Source organism: Solanum dulcamara, chromosome 11 (genome assembly GCF_947179165.1).
Source record: "Solanum dulcamara chromosome 11, daSolDulc1.2, whole genome shotgun sequence".
Classification (NCBI taxonomy): Eukaryota; Viridiplantae; Streptophyta; class Magnoliopsida; order Solanales; family Solanaceae; genus Solanum; species Solanum dulcamara.
The window spans coordinates 53,310,136-53,327,568 of record NC_077247.1 but is presented as its reverse complement, the minus strand read 5'-3'; the positions used below and the strand labels follow the sequence as shown (position 1 = coordinate 53,327,568).

Sequence of the window (17,433 nt, the reverse complement as noted above, 5' to 3'; positions counted from 1 at the left end):
GCAACTTCCTCGCAGCTACCATACTATGGGCCAGATCTATGGGTACTATTCTTTATTGGGCTCCAAAGGTTCCCCAAGGCCCAATCCTTTTTATTTCAGAAGGAAATTGATATAAATAATCGATAAAATAGCAGACAAATGTATGAATATTAGAGTATATAAATGTGTTTGAATGAACAAGTTTGAAGGAAGTTGAAAGAGTAAGTGTGTCAATGACCTAATCCATCCAAATTTTGCGTTTGCTTATGCTAATATAAGTTGGATTAGATTGAGCAATAGGTTATAATACAACCAACTTTAAATCATTTCTCATTTGTATGTTATTTTGTTTTATTTTCAAACAAAAGGAAAATTTTGTTGGATTATTCAAAAGAGCAATGACAGCCCCCTTGGGCCTTTTCTCCTCCCTTTGTTGGAGAACTACTTTAATTGGGCCGTCCGCTGTAAGCTGGACCTTGTTCTTCTGTTAGTTGAATGGGCTAAACTTGTTGTCCATAGTGGCCTTCAGCTGTTATGGAATAGGCTAGTGAAATAGTTGGGGTTTGTAAATAAATAGTTCTATATTTTATTAGAAAAATTACTTGGGCGAGTACCTCTTAATAAATAATTATTAATTTTAACGATATATTTTTTTATTTATTATCATCTATAGCAATACTATGACAAATCTGTTATGTATCAAAAGTGAATTATGCATGCAATATAAATGTATTATAACTGTTTTAAAATATATTATGCTTATTTGGTAAGAAATTGTCACAATGTATTATAAGTGTATTAAAGTGTGTGATAATTGTATTATCCATGAATAAAATTTGTATTATATGTATTTTATAAATTATTCTCAGCAATATGTATTAAAATTGTATTATATATGTCCGGCGAAAAAAATATTATTATTATAAATAGTAAATATTTTTCTAATACATTATATCTACGTAAGTTTCCTATTTTATTTTTGTACAAAATAATGATTGAAAAGTTAAAATCAGAAAGAACTAATCAATTGCAAATGTAGGTGGAGAGAGTTAGAAATGATAGAGAAAAGAATTATTTAATTGAATAAAAGGATATGAAATTAACATACCATAACATAACATAACACGAAAGAAGAAAGCTATCGTGAGGAAGACAAATGAATATTAATCTCTTTCCTAAAATTGATGACATACTATGTTATATGCACTATCCGTGTAAGGACTTGTTTACACTATTAAGCTAGTCATTCAAAAGATATTTTACAAGCAAACTTAATTTATTATAAAGTTGGTTTGAAAATTTTAAAATAAGACAAGTCATCTGTTATATATATATAACAGATAAAGATAATCTAAGAGACTGTAAGTTTATATGATTAGTATTCAATGGTGTGTAAAATAATTAGTAGCGATGACTGCATGGTTGAAGAATAAATTGGAAAGTCATCGATTATCATTAACATAAATTAAATTAATACGCTGCTTTATATACATGAAAACTACAATCGAGTAATAAACACCACTTTAGTTTAGTTTAGTTTATCCTTTTTACAAATTACTGTATACGTACATATGTACTACAATAGCATCGTCCTATAGTTCATTAAAAAATTCACAAGCTTGGTGTTTTCAATAGGAAGAAGAAGTTAGTGAATTGCACACTCGAGAGAATTGAAACCTTTGCTTGACAGGCAAAACATTGCAGTAATTAGTAAGTGGTGGATCAAAAAGGCATGCATATATCCCACTTAATTATTTTTATCACTTTTTCATCATCAATGTATTTATTACAAAAACTCCACCCGCACGGCCAATATTAAAAGCTTCTCTATTACTCACATTTTTTCCCATTAGCACGAAGATTAATTGTAACAACCAGCACTTTGGAGGTTATATATTGATGGATGTTCTCATGCAACTCATATAAGACAATATACAAAAAGTAGTTTTAAAATGTAGTGCAAGAAAAGGAATGTGTGTATATATTAATCGAGACGAAACTAAAATTTCAATTTTATGAGTTCTGAATTTTATAATGATACTTTTAAATGATAATATAACTTAGTTTTGAATTTAATATTTATTTATATTTAATGAATTTATTAACACAAATATACTATTCGAATAAAATCTATAGAATTCGACTGAGCCGCTTACGGACTACTAGGCCCATATATATTGTTGTGATCTGTTTGACATTATAGCAGAAATATAGAGAAGAAGCATCACACCCCACCTTCAACTGAGATCATGAAGTGCTTCTCAAGCCATTTTTTGGGGGGCCTGATAACAAATAAATTAATCATATATTGCACTGTCTCATAGGCAAAAAAATTATGCAAGCAGTATCGCTATGGGCTTATTATATCACCATTCACCACTACACTACATTACACTAGTTCATGTTTTTTTTTAAAAAAGTTATATAATTATGTACATTTAATTAAATTATTCTGCGAGGCAATGTCGGATGACAAGCAATATAATGTGTCTCTGCCCCTGATTGGCAAGTTACAATGGATTAATATAGTGATGAGAAGAAACAAAAAACAAATTCGTGTATAATATAACGAGAAAAGCAAAATTGAACATAATAACAATAAATTCAAAATCGGAGTTATAATTTTTAATTTATGGATTATGATGAATCACACTTATTTTTATTTATTGGGTTCTAAATAAATAGATATATGTTGGGTTCTTCTGAATTCGTGTTTTAAGATGGTTTCGCCTCTAAAAATAAGGAATGACTATTACAGTATTACTTCATATATACTCGGTACGGCCTTATTTCTACGTAAAGAGTAAATATAACTGCTGTTTCAACCTTCCTTCTTTATTAAAGTTTTTTAGTTTCAACTTTTTGTAACTAGAATTATTCCTACTAGGATTTCAATTATATATATCCTACAAAAAAAATATAAAATCCTTTGATATTAATAGAAGTTTGGTTTTCAAAAATGATCCATGAAAATGCCATCATAAAAATGATGGGTAATAATACTAAAGATACCTTATCGACCATCCTATATATACTTGGCAAGTGTAAGTAAAGATTAAGATAGAAAGGTAAGTAACCAAAAAAGAATCACAACTTTTGACAAAAAATAGGAGAGAATAAAACATAGATTGTCAAGGGGCAAAAGAGAAATGTATCTAGAAACCAAAAAACAATAAAGTAGTACTAGTAATAAAGAAAAGAGAAACACATTTCTGTCTGATCAATGCAAGCAAAAGAAGAAAATAGATGTAATTAGTCAATTGGGAAGTGCTATCATTGAGCAACAATGATTTTTTTGGTTTTTTGGACCCCCCACTTATAAACTTGAAAGAAACTTTCATTAACACGGGGCAGTTTTGGAACCATAACCATACTGTAATCAACAACGCCATTCATCATTATATTGAATAAACAAATTTATGATTTTGAGTTTATGAATTTTGAATTATATAAAATACAATTTACTGCATTCAATATAAATTATACTCCATATAAGTATTATATAGATTTTTTTAAAAAAAATATATATTGTCTAAATTAAAACTATTAAGTGTTGTCGAATCATATTTCACCCAAATAATATACACTATGAAAAGAAAGAAGAAAAAGATAGCTCTCCTGTGATCATCAATGGTTTCTTTCAATTCTTTCTCATTCAGAATTGGCCCAATTCCCCATTTCCCAACACTTTGTGTCAGGACACTTCCCCCAGAAAGGATTTAATTCATATACCTATATGAACTCAATTTAGAGCCAAATTATATATGAATGTAACTTTTTGTTATATTTTAATTGTTCCCTCTAAAGATTTTTTTTTTTTTTACATATTATAGTACTCTTTTTTTTGTCTTTGTTCTGTTATATATATAATCTGAGTAAAAAATAATGTGTTTAATTGAATTGAAAGAAAATGCACTAGATTCGCTCCTATTATCATGTTTGTTCTTTGAATCTTCTTTTATTATTAATAAATAAAAAATATCACTCCAACAGATTCCAAATTGACAATATGTTCCCATCAAAATAGGTATATGGAACATTCCTTCTTGAAAGTGACAAGTGACAAATCCAATTTTTTAAGGTTTTCTCAAAATTTCCCTTATTACTCCCTCTCCCACATTCTGCAACTAGCCTGTACCTAGTTATATAATAATTTCATTAGTTCCCAATTAGAATAAAAAAATTAAGGAAAAGAAAGAATTAAAATTTGAAGATTTTTCATTTCTTTTTTCAGAGGTCTACGGCTAGAAAAAAATAAAAGGAGCTCTATCGCCGTTAGATGGCATATATAGGAGTTACATTCAGTATGAAAGTTAATAGTATACCACTTCAACGAATAGCATATCTGAGGGTTGGGGAGATTAAATATTTTTTAACTAATTTGCTATTTACCAAATGCGTGCTCTCTTGTTGAGACTTTCATTTGCATTTTTCTGATAATTAAAAGGGTATAAAAGAAAGTAAAATCAAAAGACTTCTAAGCAAGTTTGGCTTATGTTCCTATATACAGTGATGATATACACATGACAACATCTATATGGTTATCAATCAATCAATCACACTAACAGTAACTTGGTAACTTTTAAATAATATTATGGTCCATTAATTAGACACAGGATTTGTCCACTTTAATTTTAACATGATGTTCAATCATCAACATCTCATTTTTAGAGAAGGCAAGTAACTCCAAAAATAATTCAATATATTTTATATCGAAATTAATTCCAGCTAGTGATGCTAAAAAGTGTACTCTCTAACAATTACTACTAATTATAAGGTGGTAAAAAGTGATTAAATTTTTAATCATGGATTTTATGGTAAGATGTTATAATCGTGAAAAGTGATATGTTACAATTTTTTGTAAAATGACATGTAGTATTTGCTACCTAGAAGAGTTGTGTAATCATAATGCATATGCTCCCCCCACCCCTTTAACCCACCCCACCCCAACAATGAAAAGAATCTTGTTTTTCACACATCTAAAAAATAATAATTTTATAAGTATAGTGAAGAGGGAATGGTCGTAGAAATAATGGTGAAGTTTGTTAGGACCATTGATTTAAAGACAAATAGAGTTTTTAGGAGTGTGATTTTTCTTCTTCACCAACCACCATGTAACCATAAGTCAATAATTTCACTTAACTAAAGGGTATGCTGTTATGTTCTTAATTAGTACTACTTCATTAATTTATTATACCTCATTATATTATCCAAAGGGGATTTTCCGACACGGGGTAGGGGGCTGTTTGGAGGAAAGTCAATGTCAAATGTCAAAAATCTTGAAAGGACCCCCTCAAGGATATTCCTTTTGCTCTTTACGCTAACGGGTATTTATGCATTATGGCTACTTAACTTTTTTATACACTTTGTATTGCTATTCAACACATGTTAGAAAGAGAAATATTAAAATATGAGAAAATTGAATAAATAAAATATTTAAGACTTAATTTTAGTTGTCCTAACTGGATTCTTAAGTTTTCAAATTATAACATTAGAATACTAACCATTTCTAACACACATATATTCAAAGTATTAAAAGCGATTTATAAATCATTGAAGTCCAGTTACGTACACATGATATACATATTATGTATTTATTTTAGATTTCTAATATTAGCCCTTAAATAGATGTGTGGGTGATTTTTCCTTAAAATATTTAAGTATGTTATTATCTGATTTAAAAAATTTAAATTATTACAAATAATATAATATTTTTAATTAATTAATTATATTTCCAAGACGCCTCGTGTTGATTTGATTTTTTATTTATGGGCTAAACACGTATTTTGAAGAAAATAATAGGTGACAATAAGAATAGAATCGATCCAAACCTTTGTCTACTTTAATATCAATTAAAATATATAACTATCTCGTTTAAAAGTTTAAAAAGTTAGCAAAATCATACATGTATTTACTTAATTAATCATGTTCTCAATAAGAAAGAGAAATTTTACGATTCAATACATGTGGACAAATAACAATAAGAGTTAAGATGGAAAAGGAATAATGTGACATAAAAGTTGATGAGTGAGTGAAAAACATATGAAGATTTGAAATATTAATTTAATAAAACTAAAAAGACATTAGATTTTATTCGCGTAAATTTTAAAATTGCATATGTTTTTCCAATTTGAAAAATTTTCATATACCTAAAATAATTTTTTTTTTTGGATAGTAATACTTTTAACCTTTAACTTTTAACCAATATTAAAAGTTTTATTTTATTTTGTTAAGTGGAATATTTTATTCGTGTGTAGTGCTATGTGGCGAGGTTTTTTTCAAATAAAAGCGAATGTATTACTCACACCACTAAGATATATTTTTTCAAACTAATAAATGATAATTTAGATATGAAATTCACACTCTTAATAGTTTAAGTATGAAATAAAAAAAAATTAAGAATATTTTTGACACTAATATCTTATTTATACTGATTAATGTAGAAGAGCTAGGGACAAAGAAAATTGGGTTTTGAGGGGTGGGGTGGACCATGGGAGTCGAATGGGGTGAATGATGAGGTCCGCCGAATGATGGGAAGTCACAGCCGACCGCACCCCTTTGACGTGAACAACCAATTAGTCCACATCACATGCTAGCCGCCCGATTAACAAGCTTCACTTCACTTGCCGCCTCTTTGCTCTCTCCTATTCTTTTCTTTTAAAAAAATTTATAAACTCATTTATTTTGATATGTCTAAATTTAATTTAATCTGTTTATTTGATACTCAACGACTTTGCCATAGCTATTACCTCTTGCTTGTGAATTGTGAGGACCTAATCTAATAAATACTGAGGCGGATTTTTTTTTAAATCAATAATCCGGATAGGGCCGTGTTGTATTAACGAAAATGAGCAGAGGGGGGGTTAAATTTGACCTCAATACAATACGAGTCTGGAGTGATGCACTCACTCACAAAAAATCAGAAGGATTACAAAATCTACTACAGAGCCTTCTGAAAATCTACGAAAAAGAAAATAACTAGCTTAACTGAGACGGATTTAGATTGATGATATCGATAAGATTTATCTAAATTCAATATTTTTTATCAAAGTATAAATTTATATATAAAATTTATAATAAATAATAGATATGAATTTATAATTTTAAAAATATAATAAATTCAATATTAAAAATTTCAGAGATTTAACTCAGACCGAATTCTAAATATATATGTTTGTCAATAAAAGTAGAGGTGACATAATCATTCTTAACCTCGGACCTATAGAGTAACACCTAGCGCCGTCCTAATTAGGGAAATTTGGCAATTTTAGAAGTGCGATTATTGATGTTTAGCCACAAACTCTACGTTATTGGAAGCCCATTCATATGGTTTTTACCTCCTAATTGCTTCTGTACAAGTACCACAAAACAACAACAATATATAATAGTTCTATTAACAACCGGGAAAAAAGTATTTTATCTTTAGTTTACTATAATACTTTACTTGTTGACTTGTTACTTTCTAATGGAAACTTTGGCCGACCATATATATAGATTGATGGATATTGCTTATCGTCCCTTATCCTAACAGTAGCGATCTATTTTACCTTTCTTGATCGAAGGTCATGCTCTACCATTTAAAGATTTAGAATTTCAAATAGGGCACTATGTAAAATTATTATTCTTATGATTTAATAAATGAAATTTTCTTCTTTTAAATTTTTTTTTATCGCCGTAGGATAATATGACCTTTATAAAAATGAATAAAATTGTAAAGTCTAGAGAAGCTTAAGCTCGATTCACTGTTCTAGATCGTTGCTAATAACTGCTTTGAGAATAATAAGGCCAAGACAAAAATTTATATAAGCTTTGCACAAATATACAAGTTCAATGATAAAAATAGCTAAAACATCTCAACTGGATCAAGTCTATAAAAAATAATTCTTCCTCTACTAATACCTTAGGGATTCCATTTGTATGAGATTAACTCTGCAGGGTTCGATGGCTATTGATGGGATAATAAATGAAATGAAACTTAGTAGTAACAGCTTTTATTATTTCAAATCAAGAACAATGGGTATGAATATACCTACGTTTGATATACTATATATTTACTTTAACACTTTTTCTTGCGTCTCAATTTGGTGCGAATCCAAATTAGTTGGACATATAGAAATTTTAAAAAAAATCAGTTGGTCTTTATCACTCTAGTTTCTATCAAACTATTTACTAAATATATTCAAACATCTCAAAAATATATTCACGGATTATTTTTAAATATTCTTTTTCTTTTTCTATAGAGACTGAAGTAGCTAGCGTAGGGAGCTAGGTTATTTTCCTTGTGGTTTCCTGGGAATTACCAAACAGTTAGCCTATATTAGCTATCCTGTTTAATAAAGTCAAAAAGTTAATAAGCCGAGTAAATGGATAAAAAGTGGTCCACCAATTTATTAAAAGAAAATGTTGAGTTGCTAGTAGTTTTGGGTTGTCAATCTCAAATCTGCTTTTCCTTTCTAATTGAGAACAAATAGACCTTGAATAATTTGGAAAAATTTAGCTATTAGCATTACTATGTACGATTTGTTTAGGCTATTTATGGCAAGAAAATCACATATGATTAATTGACTAGTACTGTCTATACAAACTAGAGTTGTACCAATACGAGCCCAATATATATTACTTTTTTTATTTTAATTTATGTGACATATATGATATTTGAAGTCAATCAATTTTTATATATTTTAAAATATTTTAAGTTGTTAATTATTATAATTTATAATGCGTAATTTTCACATTATATATGTTACTCCTTCTGTCCTAATTTATGTCACAAGGGTGAATTTGAGAGTCAACCAATTTTTTTATATATCTTTAGATATTTTCAGTTGCTAATTATTGTGATTTATAGTACTTTTTACGTGATATATATTACTTCCTTTGTCTCTCTTTGTCCCGATTTATGTGATTCAAATGAAATTTCGAAAGTGAAACAATTTTTTGATAATTTTTTTTATAATTAAGTTGTTAATTATTTTGATTCATAATACATTTTACATATTTTACATAATATATATTTCTCCCTTCATCTCAATTTATGTGGTATAGATGGAATTTTGAGAGTTAACTAAAAAAATTATATGTTTTTAAATATTTTAAGTTATTAATTATTATGATTTATAATACTTTTTACATAATTTTTTTATCAATATAAAGCAATAAAATATAAAATTTTAAAGAAAGAAAACATAAAAAATTACCCTTGGAATACAAGCAGGCTGGCAAAGTCATGCCTGCTTGTAGCCTCTTCTCAGATGTCTGGCCCTTCAAAGTCATAAGTAGAGACTAAGTTCAAGTTTTGATATCTATTACTACCATGTTACCATATTCACTTGTATTTTGACAAGTTTATCCAAAAAATGAACAATTTGGGATCGAATGGATTGATTGAATGCATTGTCAAAATTTATTGAGGTTAACGTATACCTGTTGTCGGTACATCATATTTAGTGTATTTTCACAAGTGAAATTTGGGGAGATTGATATGTAAGAAGTTTTACTCCTACTTTTTGGGTCAAGTAAAACATAATAAAATCAAATGTAGTCGTGTAGTAGAGAACAGTAACAACAACACATACTACGATAACAAAAGCAACAAAAAAAAATATGTAACAACAAAATTATAGAGTACAATATAATATAGTATGTGAGTAATAATAACAATCTCGATAAGGAGAATTAGACATCGTTTGACTACCTACTAACCCGATAACAATTTGAATAAGGAAAACTAGACATCGCTCGACTACCTACTAATATCTTAATTCTTGACTTCCATATCTTTCTGGACGCATTTACTGTTGGTGTATAATATAAATATATTTTTGCAATGTGTCAGTATATACAATTTAAATCAATTAATATTATTTATCTATTTTTGGAGTATGTATGTAAGAGGAAGGGGAAAGTGGAGGCCAACCTTTCATGTTAGTTCTTCATGATATATAGGTTTTTTTGGAATATTATACATTATGATTTCGTATTCCTTTGTTTATCTTCTACGGAAAGTAGAACAACCTATACGCATTCTGACTAATGGGTGATAGCCACTTTGATTTTCTCCAAAAGCCTATTTCTGCTTTCCCTTTTTCCTATAGTTCCTTCCTCAAAATACTTGTCCATTTTAATCATTTGGTTACACTCTCAGTAAGGAAAAGAAAATGCCCGTTGATAGTGACACCACCCTTTGATCACCATTTTCACAATATTTATGGAGCACTTCAATGAACTCAACGCCGCTGCAAAATTATTCATCAACTCAAAACACATAGTATTACAAAATTAAGCAAACTCATTGCACTGACTATACCGTTTCTACGTACTAGACTAGAAGAATAATTGGTTGGGCGGTTAATTAATTGCATATCAAATTCTCAATCTCCTGAAAATGACCCCCTTCTTTTATAATAAAATTATGGGACGCGAATTTGGATTAGCGCCGCCCACCAATGGCAATGGGTCAGTGAGTACCAAATTAATATCTTAGGATAAAATTAATAAACAAGTTATAGCATTCTTATGACTATATTTTATACTATTAAAGACGAACAGTCGTTTGGTATGCAAGAAAAAGAAAAGAGGGAATATTTCAAAATTATATTTGACATAAAATTTATACTGTATTTGATTTATTTCATCCAGTTTTTAATTTTTTTTTTTATTATCTATCTGATGAAATAAATTAGTTCAGGAACACTAATCTTAGAATAATTTAATTCGTGTACCAAACATGAAATTAATCCGGGTTTTTTCTCTGTGGGATGATAGGCAATGACGTCAACAATGGGACAACTTTCAACCCATGCGCAATTAAGCGGTCCACCCCTCCGATCCCCGCACCCCCACCCCCCACGCCCAGTGAGTACCTCTTCTTCTTCTCTTTTAATACTTGCTTTTATTTCAATCAGTCGAAACTTCACCTCTCTCTGTCTAACTCTCTCTTCCAATATTCTTTCAGTTTTTCGTCTTCTACATATTTGTCTTCTTCTTCATTTCCTTAATCCAATCATTAGCCACTACATTTCCACTGATCAAGCTAAGAAAAAAAAACTGCAGGTATATATATAAGCTTTTTACATGATCACTGGTATATATATATGCATTTCATGCAAACATTACAGTGGTATCCGAAGCAATTTACGTATAATTGAATCCCTTTGGTTTCCCGTTTTGTGTATATTTACGTTGGGCCAATCGAGCAGATGCGACGATAATCTGGACTATTATATTTAGGATTGCATTATTTGTAGACATTTTATTGTGAGGGAGTTTTTGCTCGCATGTTCTTATGTTGTTTTGCTGTCACGAAATAGTGAGATTTTTTTACCTCAGTCTCTAAATGCGATAAATAAGAATGTTATCTCTTCGAAATCCCTTACATTAGTAAGTTGTTGAAAATATGGAATTGGAAAATGGTCCTGCGTACAGTGCTCCTATCAAAGAAATGAGTCAGAATGGTGTCAAGTTCATTCTAGACAAACTGACAAGTGGTTCAGATTATTCCTTCTTTAGGATGATACATCATTTTCTTCCTTCAAACATTCAAAATTCACGCACACACTGCCTATAGCTAGTGGCTTTTCGTCTCTTTTTCCGTTTCTTTTAATGCCCTCTGTGACAAGCTTGAATATATCCCATAATACCCGGTGTTCCTTTTTGCCTCCTACTTTTTTTCTCCTTTTAAACCAAAGCGTGCCTAATATTAGTATTGTTTAACGTAATCCTTCTAACACACCTCATTTCAGTGTCTCATCCTCCAACGCTTCTTTATGCCAAGCTAGACCACACACCTTTTTCCCTTGTTTAACCACTCTTCCAATTTTTAAACTTTATTCCGAGTCAAGTACATTCATATATAATGAAACAAAGGAAGTACTGTTACATGTTTTTTCTATAACAAACAATTTAATTTTGGCTTTCCATGACAACAATTTAATTGTTGTTTATCATATATTTAATGAGGACCATTTTTGTAGGGTAACTGTGGATTTTTTTTATATACAACTATAGAGATGAAGAGGTCGTTGTTAATCCATCATTCCGTATAATTCAACTAGACAAGACACCATCATTACCTCAAACTTTCACTTGTCCCGTTTCCTTCAATTCTAATGAAACGTGAAATATACCAAGAGAGAAGGGTGACTCTTCATCCCCCTCGACAGCAAAGCCTCATCATTTCGTTTTCTTTTACTTCCTTTTCATCTCTTCTTCTTTAACCCCACCATTAAATTAAAATCATATCACCCTCACAAAAAATTTAAATTCTCCAAGTGTTTCAAAAAAAAAGATTTACATACTTATTTAGTTTATCTCAAAAAAAAATGATCATTTTTTCTTTTTTGGAAATACTTTAATTTTAGCTGTCGACGTGATATTCATGTTTAAGACTACAATAATAAAGGACATTTTGGTGTATTTAACCTAACTTTAATTTAGGACCTCAAGATTGAAAAGAGTCATTTATTTTCGTAAATTTTATGTCTAAATTAAATTAAGTCATTCTTTTTTAAACGGGGGAAGTAGTTACAATTAGTAGGTTTTATTAGACTAACACGCGCTCATTTGACCACCAAATGGTTTGATGATTACATGTGAAAACTATTGCCACCTTTCCATTAGTAGGGTTCATGATATGCTGCACTAATTAACTTCACTTTTTTTATTTTTTTAGCTTTTCATAGATCTTACACTATATGGCTACTACTATTTGTTTCATGTCCCATGGGTTATTATTGGCTATGACTTTGGAGTAAAAGAGTTGCAATTATATAGATATATTAATGCGTTGAATGATCTTGTCTTTTGTGCTGAATTTTATGCAGAAGTTATAAATTAAAGAGTGATCATGGATACAAACGAATCATGCGTTCCACCTGGATTTCGATTTCATCCAACAGATGAAGAACTCGTTGGGTACTATCTTAGAAAGAAAATAGCATCACAAAAGATTGATCTTGATGTTATTAGAGACATTGATCTCTACAGAATCGAGCCATGGGATCTTCAAGGTATGGTCTTTTTTCATGTTAGGGTTTCTTACACGACAAAACTGAATGAAGAAAGAAAGTTGGCTTTTCATAGAAGCTTAGTCTAGAGTTGATCGATCAATTCCCTCGAGCTTATTAGTTGAATGATGGAACTTGTGGGTTCATTTATAGCCAATAGACTTCAAACAAAAGGAGATTCGAGTAAATATCACAAGATGAAAGCAAGAGTTCCTGCATCATACATATTTTTCTTAACAGTTTAAACTTTTAGATAAAACAGTGACACAATTCAACAATACTACGTACATGATATTCAAAATTATATTTTTTTATTTTATTATGAGCAGATAAATGCCGGATCGGATATGAAGAGCAGAACGAGTGGTATTTCTTCAGCCACAAGGATAAGAAGTATCCAACAGGGACCAGAACTAATAGGGCAACAATGGCTGGGTTTTGGAAGGCAACAGGAAGAGACAAAGCTGTATACAACAAATCAAAACTTATAGGCATGAGAAAAACACTTGTCTTCTATAAGGGTAGGGCACCTAATGGACAGAAATCTGATTGGATCATGCATGAATATCGTCTTGAATCTGAAGAGAATGGTCCTCCACAGGCAAGTATTTCAATTCTATTTCCCGTTTTTTTTCTTATATATACACCTTCTTGATCTCTAACTCTACCTTTTCTGAAAGAGTTTAAGTTATATCCATGGTTAGTGCCTATACGAATATTTTACACAATTTGGTCACTTTAATCTGTCTTATTTCCAATAAGATTACAAATTTCATATATTAAGGATGGTCACTTACCTGTACTCTTGTAAATAGATCTTTTGAAGGATCTGATAGCTCAAAAAGACTTTTACACTGATAATATAGATAACTTACATTGAACAGCCTCTCTAGATTTAAATCATTTTTTATAAAATATATATATTCATTTAACAAAAACATTTCTCAGTCCAAAACAGAAAAAAGAATTAATCCCTTGTTTTTTACATGCACACTCTTTTATTTAGCAATCTAACTAGAGTACATAAAGATGATTTCCAACACCTTCAAAGTCAAAAGACATCACTTTTTGAAACAATTACAAGAGTGCTTTCTTTATTAGTCCCTTTTTGTGTGATCGTTGAGCTTTCACTCTTTCAAAAGAGATTTTTCCCAAATATCTTCTTACCTACAACCCCTTTGACTAACTTCTTATATCTTTACCACACAATTCAGATATGTACTCCACTAAAACAAAGAAAAAGGAAAAATAAAGAAAATGTTCCTATCACATAGAAAGACAGTTAGATGAAATATCATAACTAATTACTCCTATAATTAACTAAGTTTAACTTTTATAAACGCAAATTCATGTCAATTAAATGTAATTATAGATGTTGAGAATATAATTAAGTAATTAATTTATTATTGTGCTCTCTTACAGCTAATTAATATTTTTTTAGGTGATATTGGCCACACACTTCTACAATAGGTAACCCATCCATAAAAATGGAAGTAGTAACTTTGAAAAGGAGAAAAGTTATAACTTGTTACTACCTTCTTCCATCTTTACCTGTCCAGTATATTAAAAATATTTGTCCAACTTTACTTATTTAGTTTGGAAAATCAAGAGATAATATACTATTTTGTTTCTATTTTACCATTGCTATTAATACTATTCATTTTCCAAAATCTAGATAACTTATAATTAAGATGATTTAGTAAAATTACCCTTTTATTTATTGGTTTTGTTAAGAGTTGTGCCAAGTCAAATATGGACAAGTAAAGATGGACGGAGCGAGTATGACAAATTAAAAATGTAAATAGTATGTAAGTTAAATCCTAATAAATGATTTACTTTGTTGAACTTTTGCAGGAAGAAGGATGGGTGGTTTGTAGAGCATTTAAGAAAAAAATTACAGGGCAAACAAAGACCAATAATATGGTTGAAGGATGGGAATCAAATTATTTCTATGATGAAGCAACTACTACAGTAAGCTCAATAGTGGATCCTCTTGAATACATCACAAGGCAGCCTCCTCCTACTCCTTCAAATTTCAATATGTTACAAAATAATCTACTATGCAAACAAGAGATATCGATGGAAGCAGCCGAAAACAATCTCAACTTTTCTTATACAAATTCAGATCAATTCATACAGCTTCCATACCTAGAAAGCCCCTCTCTTCCACTCCTAAAAAGGCCAATTAGCTCCATGTCACTCATCTCCGATAATAACAATAACAATAACAATAATAATCACGAAGACGATGCAAGCAAAAATGTAACGGCTGATTGGAGGGCACTTGACAAATTTGTAGCGTCTCAATTGAGTCATGAAGAGACAACATTATACGAAGATGATCATCACAATTGTTCTGATTTGGGAATGCTGCTATTGCTCAGTGATAGGGGAGAAGGACCTAAGCTGAATGAGATTTTGAGTTCGAGCTCTGAGGATTGTGATATTGGAGTTTGTTTATTTGACAAATGAAGAAGAAAACTAAGAAAATGATCAAATTGAAACTATTATACATATATATATAAATAATATATATATATCATGTAAGTAAAAGTTATTATTTGTGAAATTATTAATGAGTGAAGAGAATTATCCATTGTTGTGGGGTTTATTATATATAGAATTGCGAGGATGTTGAAGAAAATTGATTTTATGAAGAAATTACAGCTAGCTTCTAAGAAGAACTAGTACAACTAATAAAAACTTTATACGTGCATGTGATATTAATGAATTTCGATAGTATTTAACCATATTTTGACTTTAACCGGTAATATATATTTTACTTTAATTTACAATATTCTATATGGTACTCTACTTCTTGTTAGCTAATACGTTATCGTGTCACATAAAAGATAATTACATCTATAATGTACACTTGATTGGGACAAATCCAAAAGTGGTAAATAGCAAAAACTCCAACTTCAACTTTCGGTTAACCCTCATTTGAGACATTCTCATTGACCTGTTTTTCTTTTACTGAGTTTCACTTTTGACAAACCACAAAGAGACATGCATTTAGTATGTCTATCACACCTTTCTAGTTTTGCTACTCAAGTTAGCGATCGTGGATCGATCGATTTGGTTACATCTAGAAGCTGGAATATTTGTTTGGCCGAACACAGTAATTTTTACTCAAATTTTTGTATGATATAAATATTAAGTGTAGAATTTATTTATTATTAACACTTGAAGTCGTCATTCTAAAGTTCATAACTCATGAAATTAAAATCATAGCTCAGCGTCTGATCCAATATCTATATACCATATGAATGAAAACTGGAATTTGAGCACATAAAGTACTTTCCTTGTTCCTTTATCCTTCTTATTTGAGGAAACTGTTTCATGCAAGAGAATAAAAGAGAAAAGAATATTTGACAAGTGTAGGACAATGGTAGGAAGGACTATTGAAAAAGAAAAGAATATTTGACAAGTGTATGACAATGGTAGGACTATTGAAAATTGACCAATGGGGAAATGTTTTGTAATGGTTTAAATGGGATATTAGATTGATCATAAAAAAGAGAAAGCATAATAAACATGGCATGTAGTACAAAATATTAGCAAAGGCAAAGATTAAGAAGAAGAAGAAATATGCTATAGTGGGCCAGTGTGTTGCCTAGCATGCGCTGTGTGCACCATCGCTATGGCTTCTATTTTGGCATGCTTTGTCTCTTCTCAAAAGTAGCCATTTGGACAATAGTTGATGGAAATACAAATAGTATAAAATGTAGCCAAGTTGAAAGAAATGACAAAGTACTCCTACTAGTTCAACTTATAGTTGATTGTTCGCGAAGTTTAAAAAATATTATACAAAATTTTTTGAAATTTATGACATAAAATAAGTTATGAGTATTTATAGGATTATAAAATAATTATTTTTAAATTATATTATATTATTAGATTTCAAAATATACTTATTTTTAACTGACTTAAAAAGAAATATTGTCACACAACTTGACTCGTGGGTTATTTCTTATGTTGTCTTGCTTGTGCCGTACACATGCCAAGTCCAATATTAAAATTTTTGGCATTTACTAGTTTGGTACCAATCAGTATTCTTATCATGGAAATTGGTGTCCGACAATAAAGTTTAGAACAGATTTTTGTATTTGTAGAAATCTAACCAATTAGTTCATACCCTGAATTTCTTTCTTCTACTTTTTGTTTCATTTCTTTTTTTCAAGTTTCTCGAATTGTTACTTTGAAATATCCCAAATAAGAAAGATCTACATGGTTACTCACAGAAACATCCGACAGATAGTTAAGTTGTTTGCCTATCAAACTCAAATAAAAAACATCCATCTAAAAATGTTAATTGTAATAGAAAATGCCTTATAGCAAATCTTATCAATTTCCAACCATTTTGTTGTTCGAGTTAACTTCCTCTGAATATCAAATACTACAAAATAAATAAATAATAGAGTAACTACTAGTCACAATCCAAACAAAT

General features: G+C 29.9%; 1 protein-coding gene across 1 annotated transcript; it reads left to right on the top strand.

Annotated features, from left to right (window-relative positions):
* The first annotated feature begins 10,900 nt into the window (after positions 1 to 10,900).
* On the top strand, positions 10,901 to 15,552 carry LOC129875249 (NAC domain-containing protein 37-like). The gene is made up of 4 exons (XM_055950701.1): positions 10,901 to 11,031; positions 12,801 to 12,986; positions 13,313 to 13,584; positions 14,838 to 15,552. The coding sequence occupies exons 2-4, from the start codon at positions 12,824 to 12,826 to the stop codon at positions 15,453 to 15,455; spliced, it is 1,053 nt and encodes a 350-aa protein (XP_055806676.1). The 5' UTR covers positions 10,901 to 11,031; positions 12,801 to 12,823; the 3' UTR covers positions 15,456 to 15,552.
* The last annotated feature ends 1,881 nt before the right edge of the window (positions 15,553 to 17,433 follow it).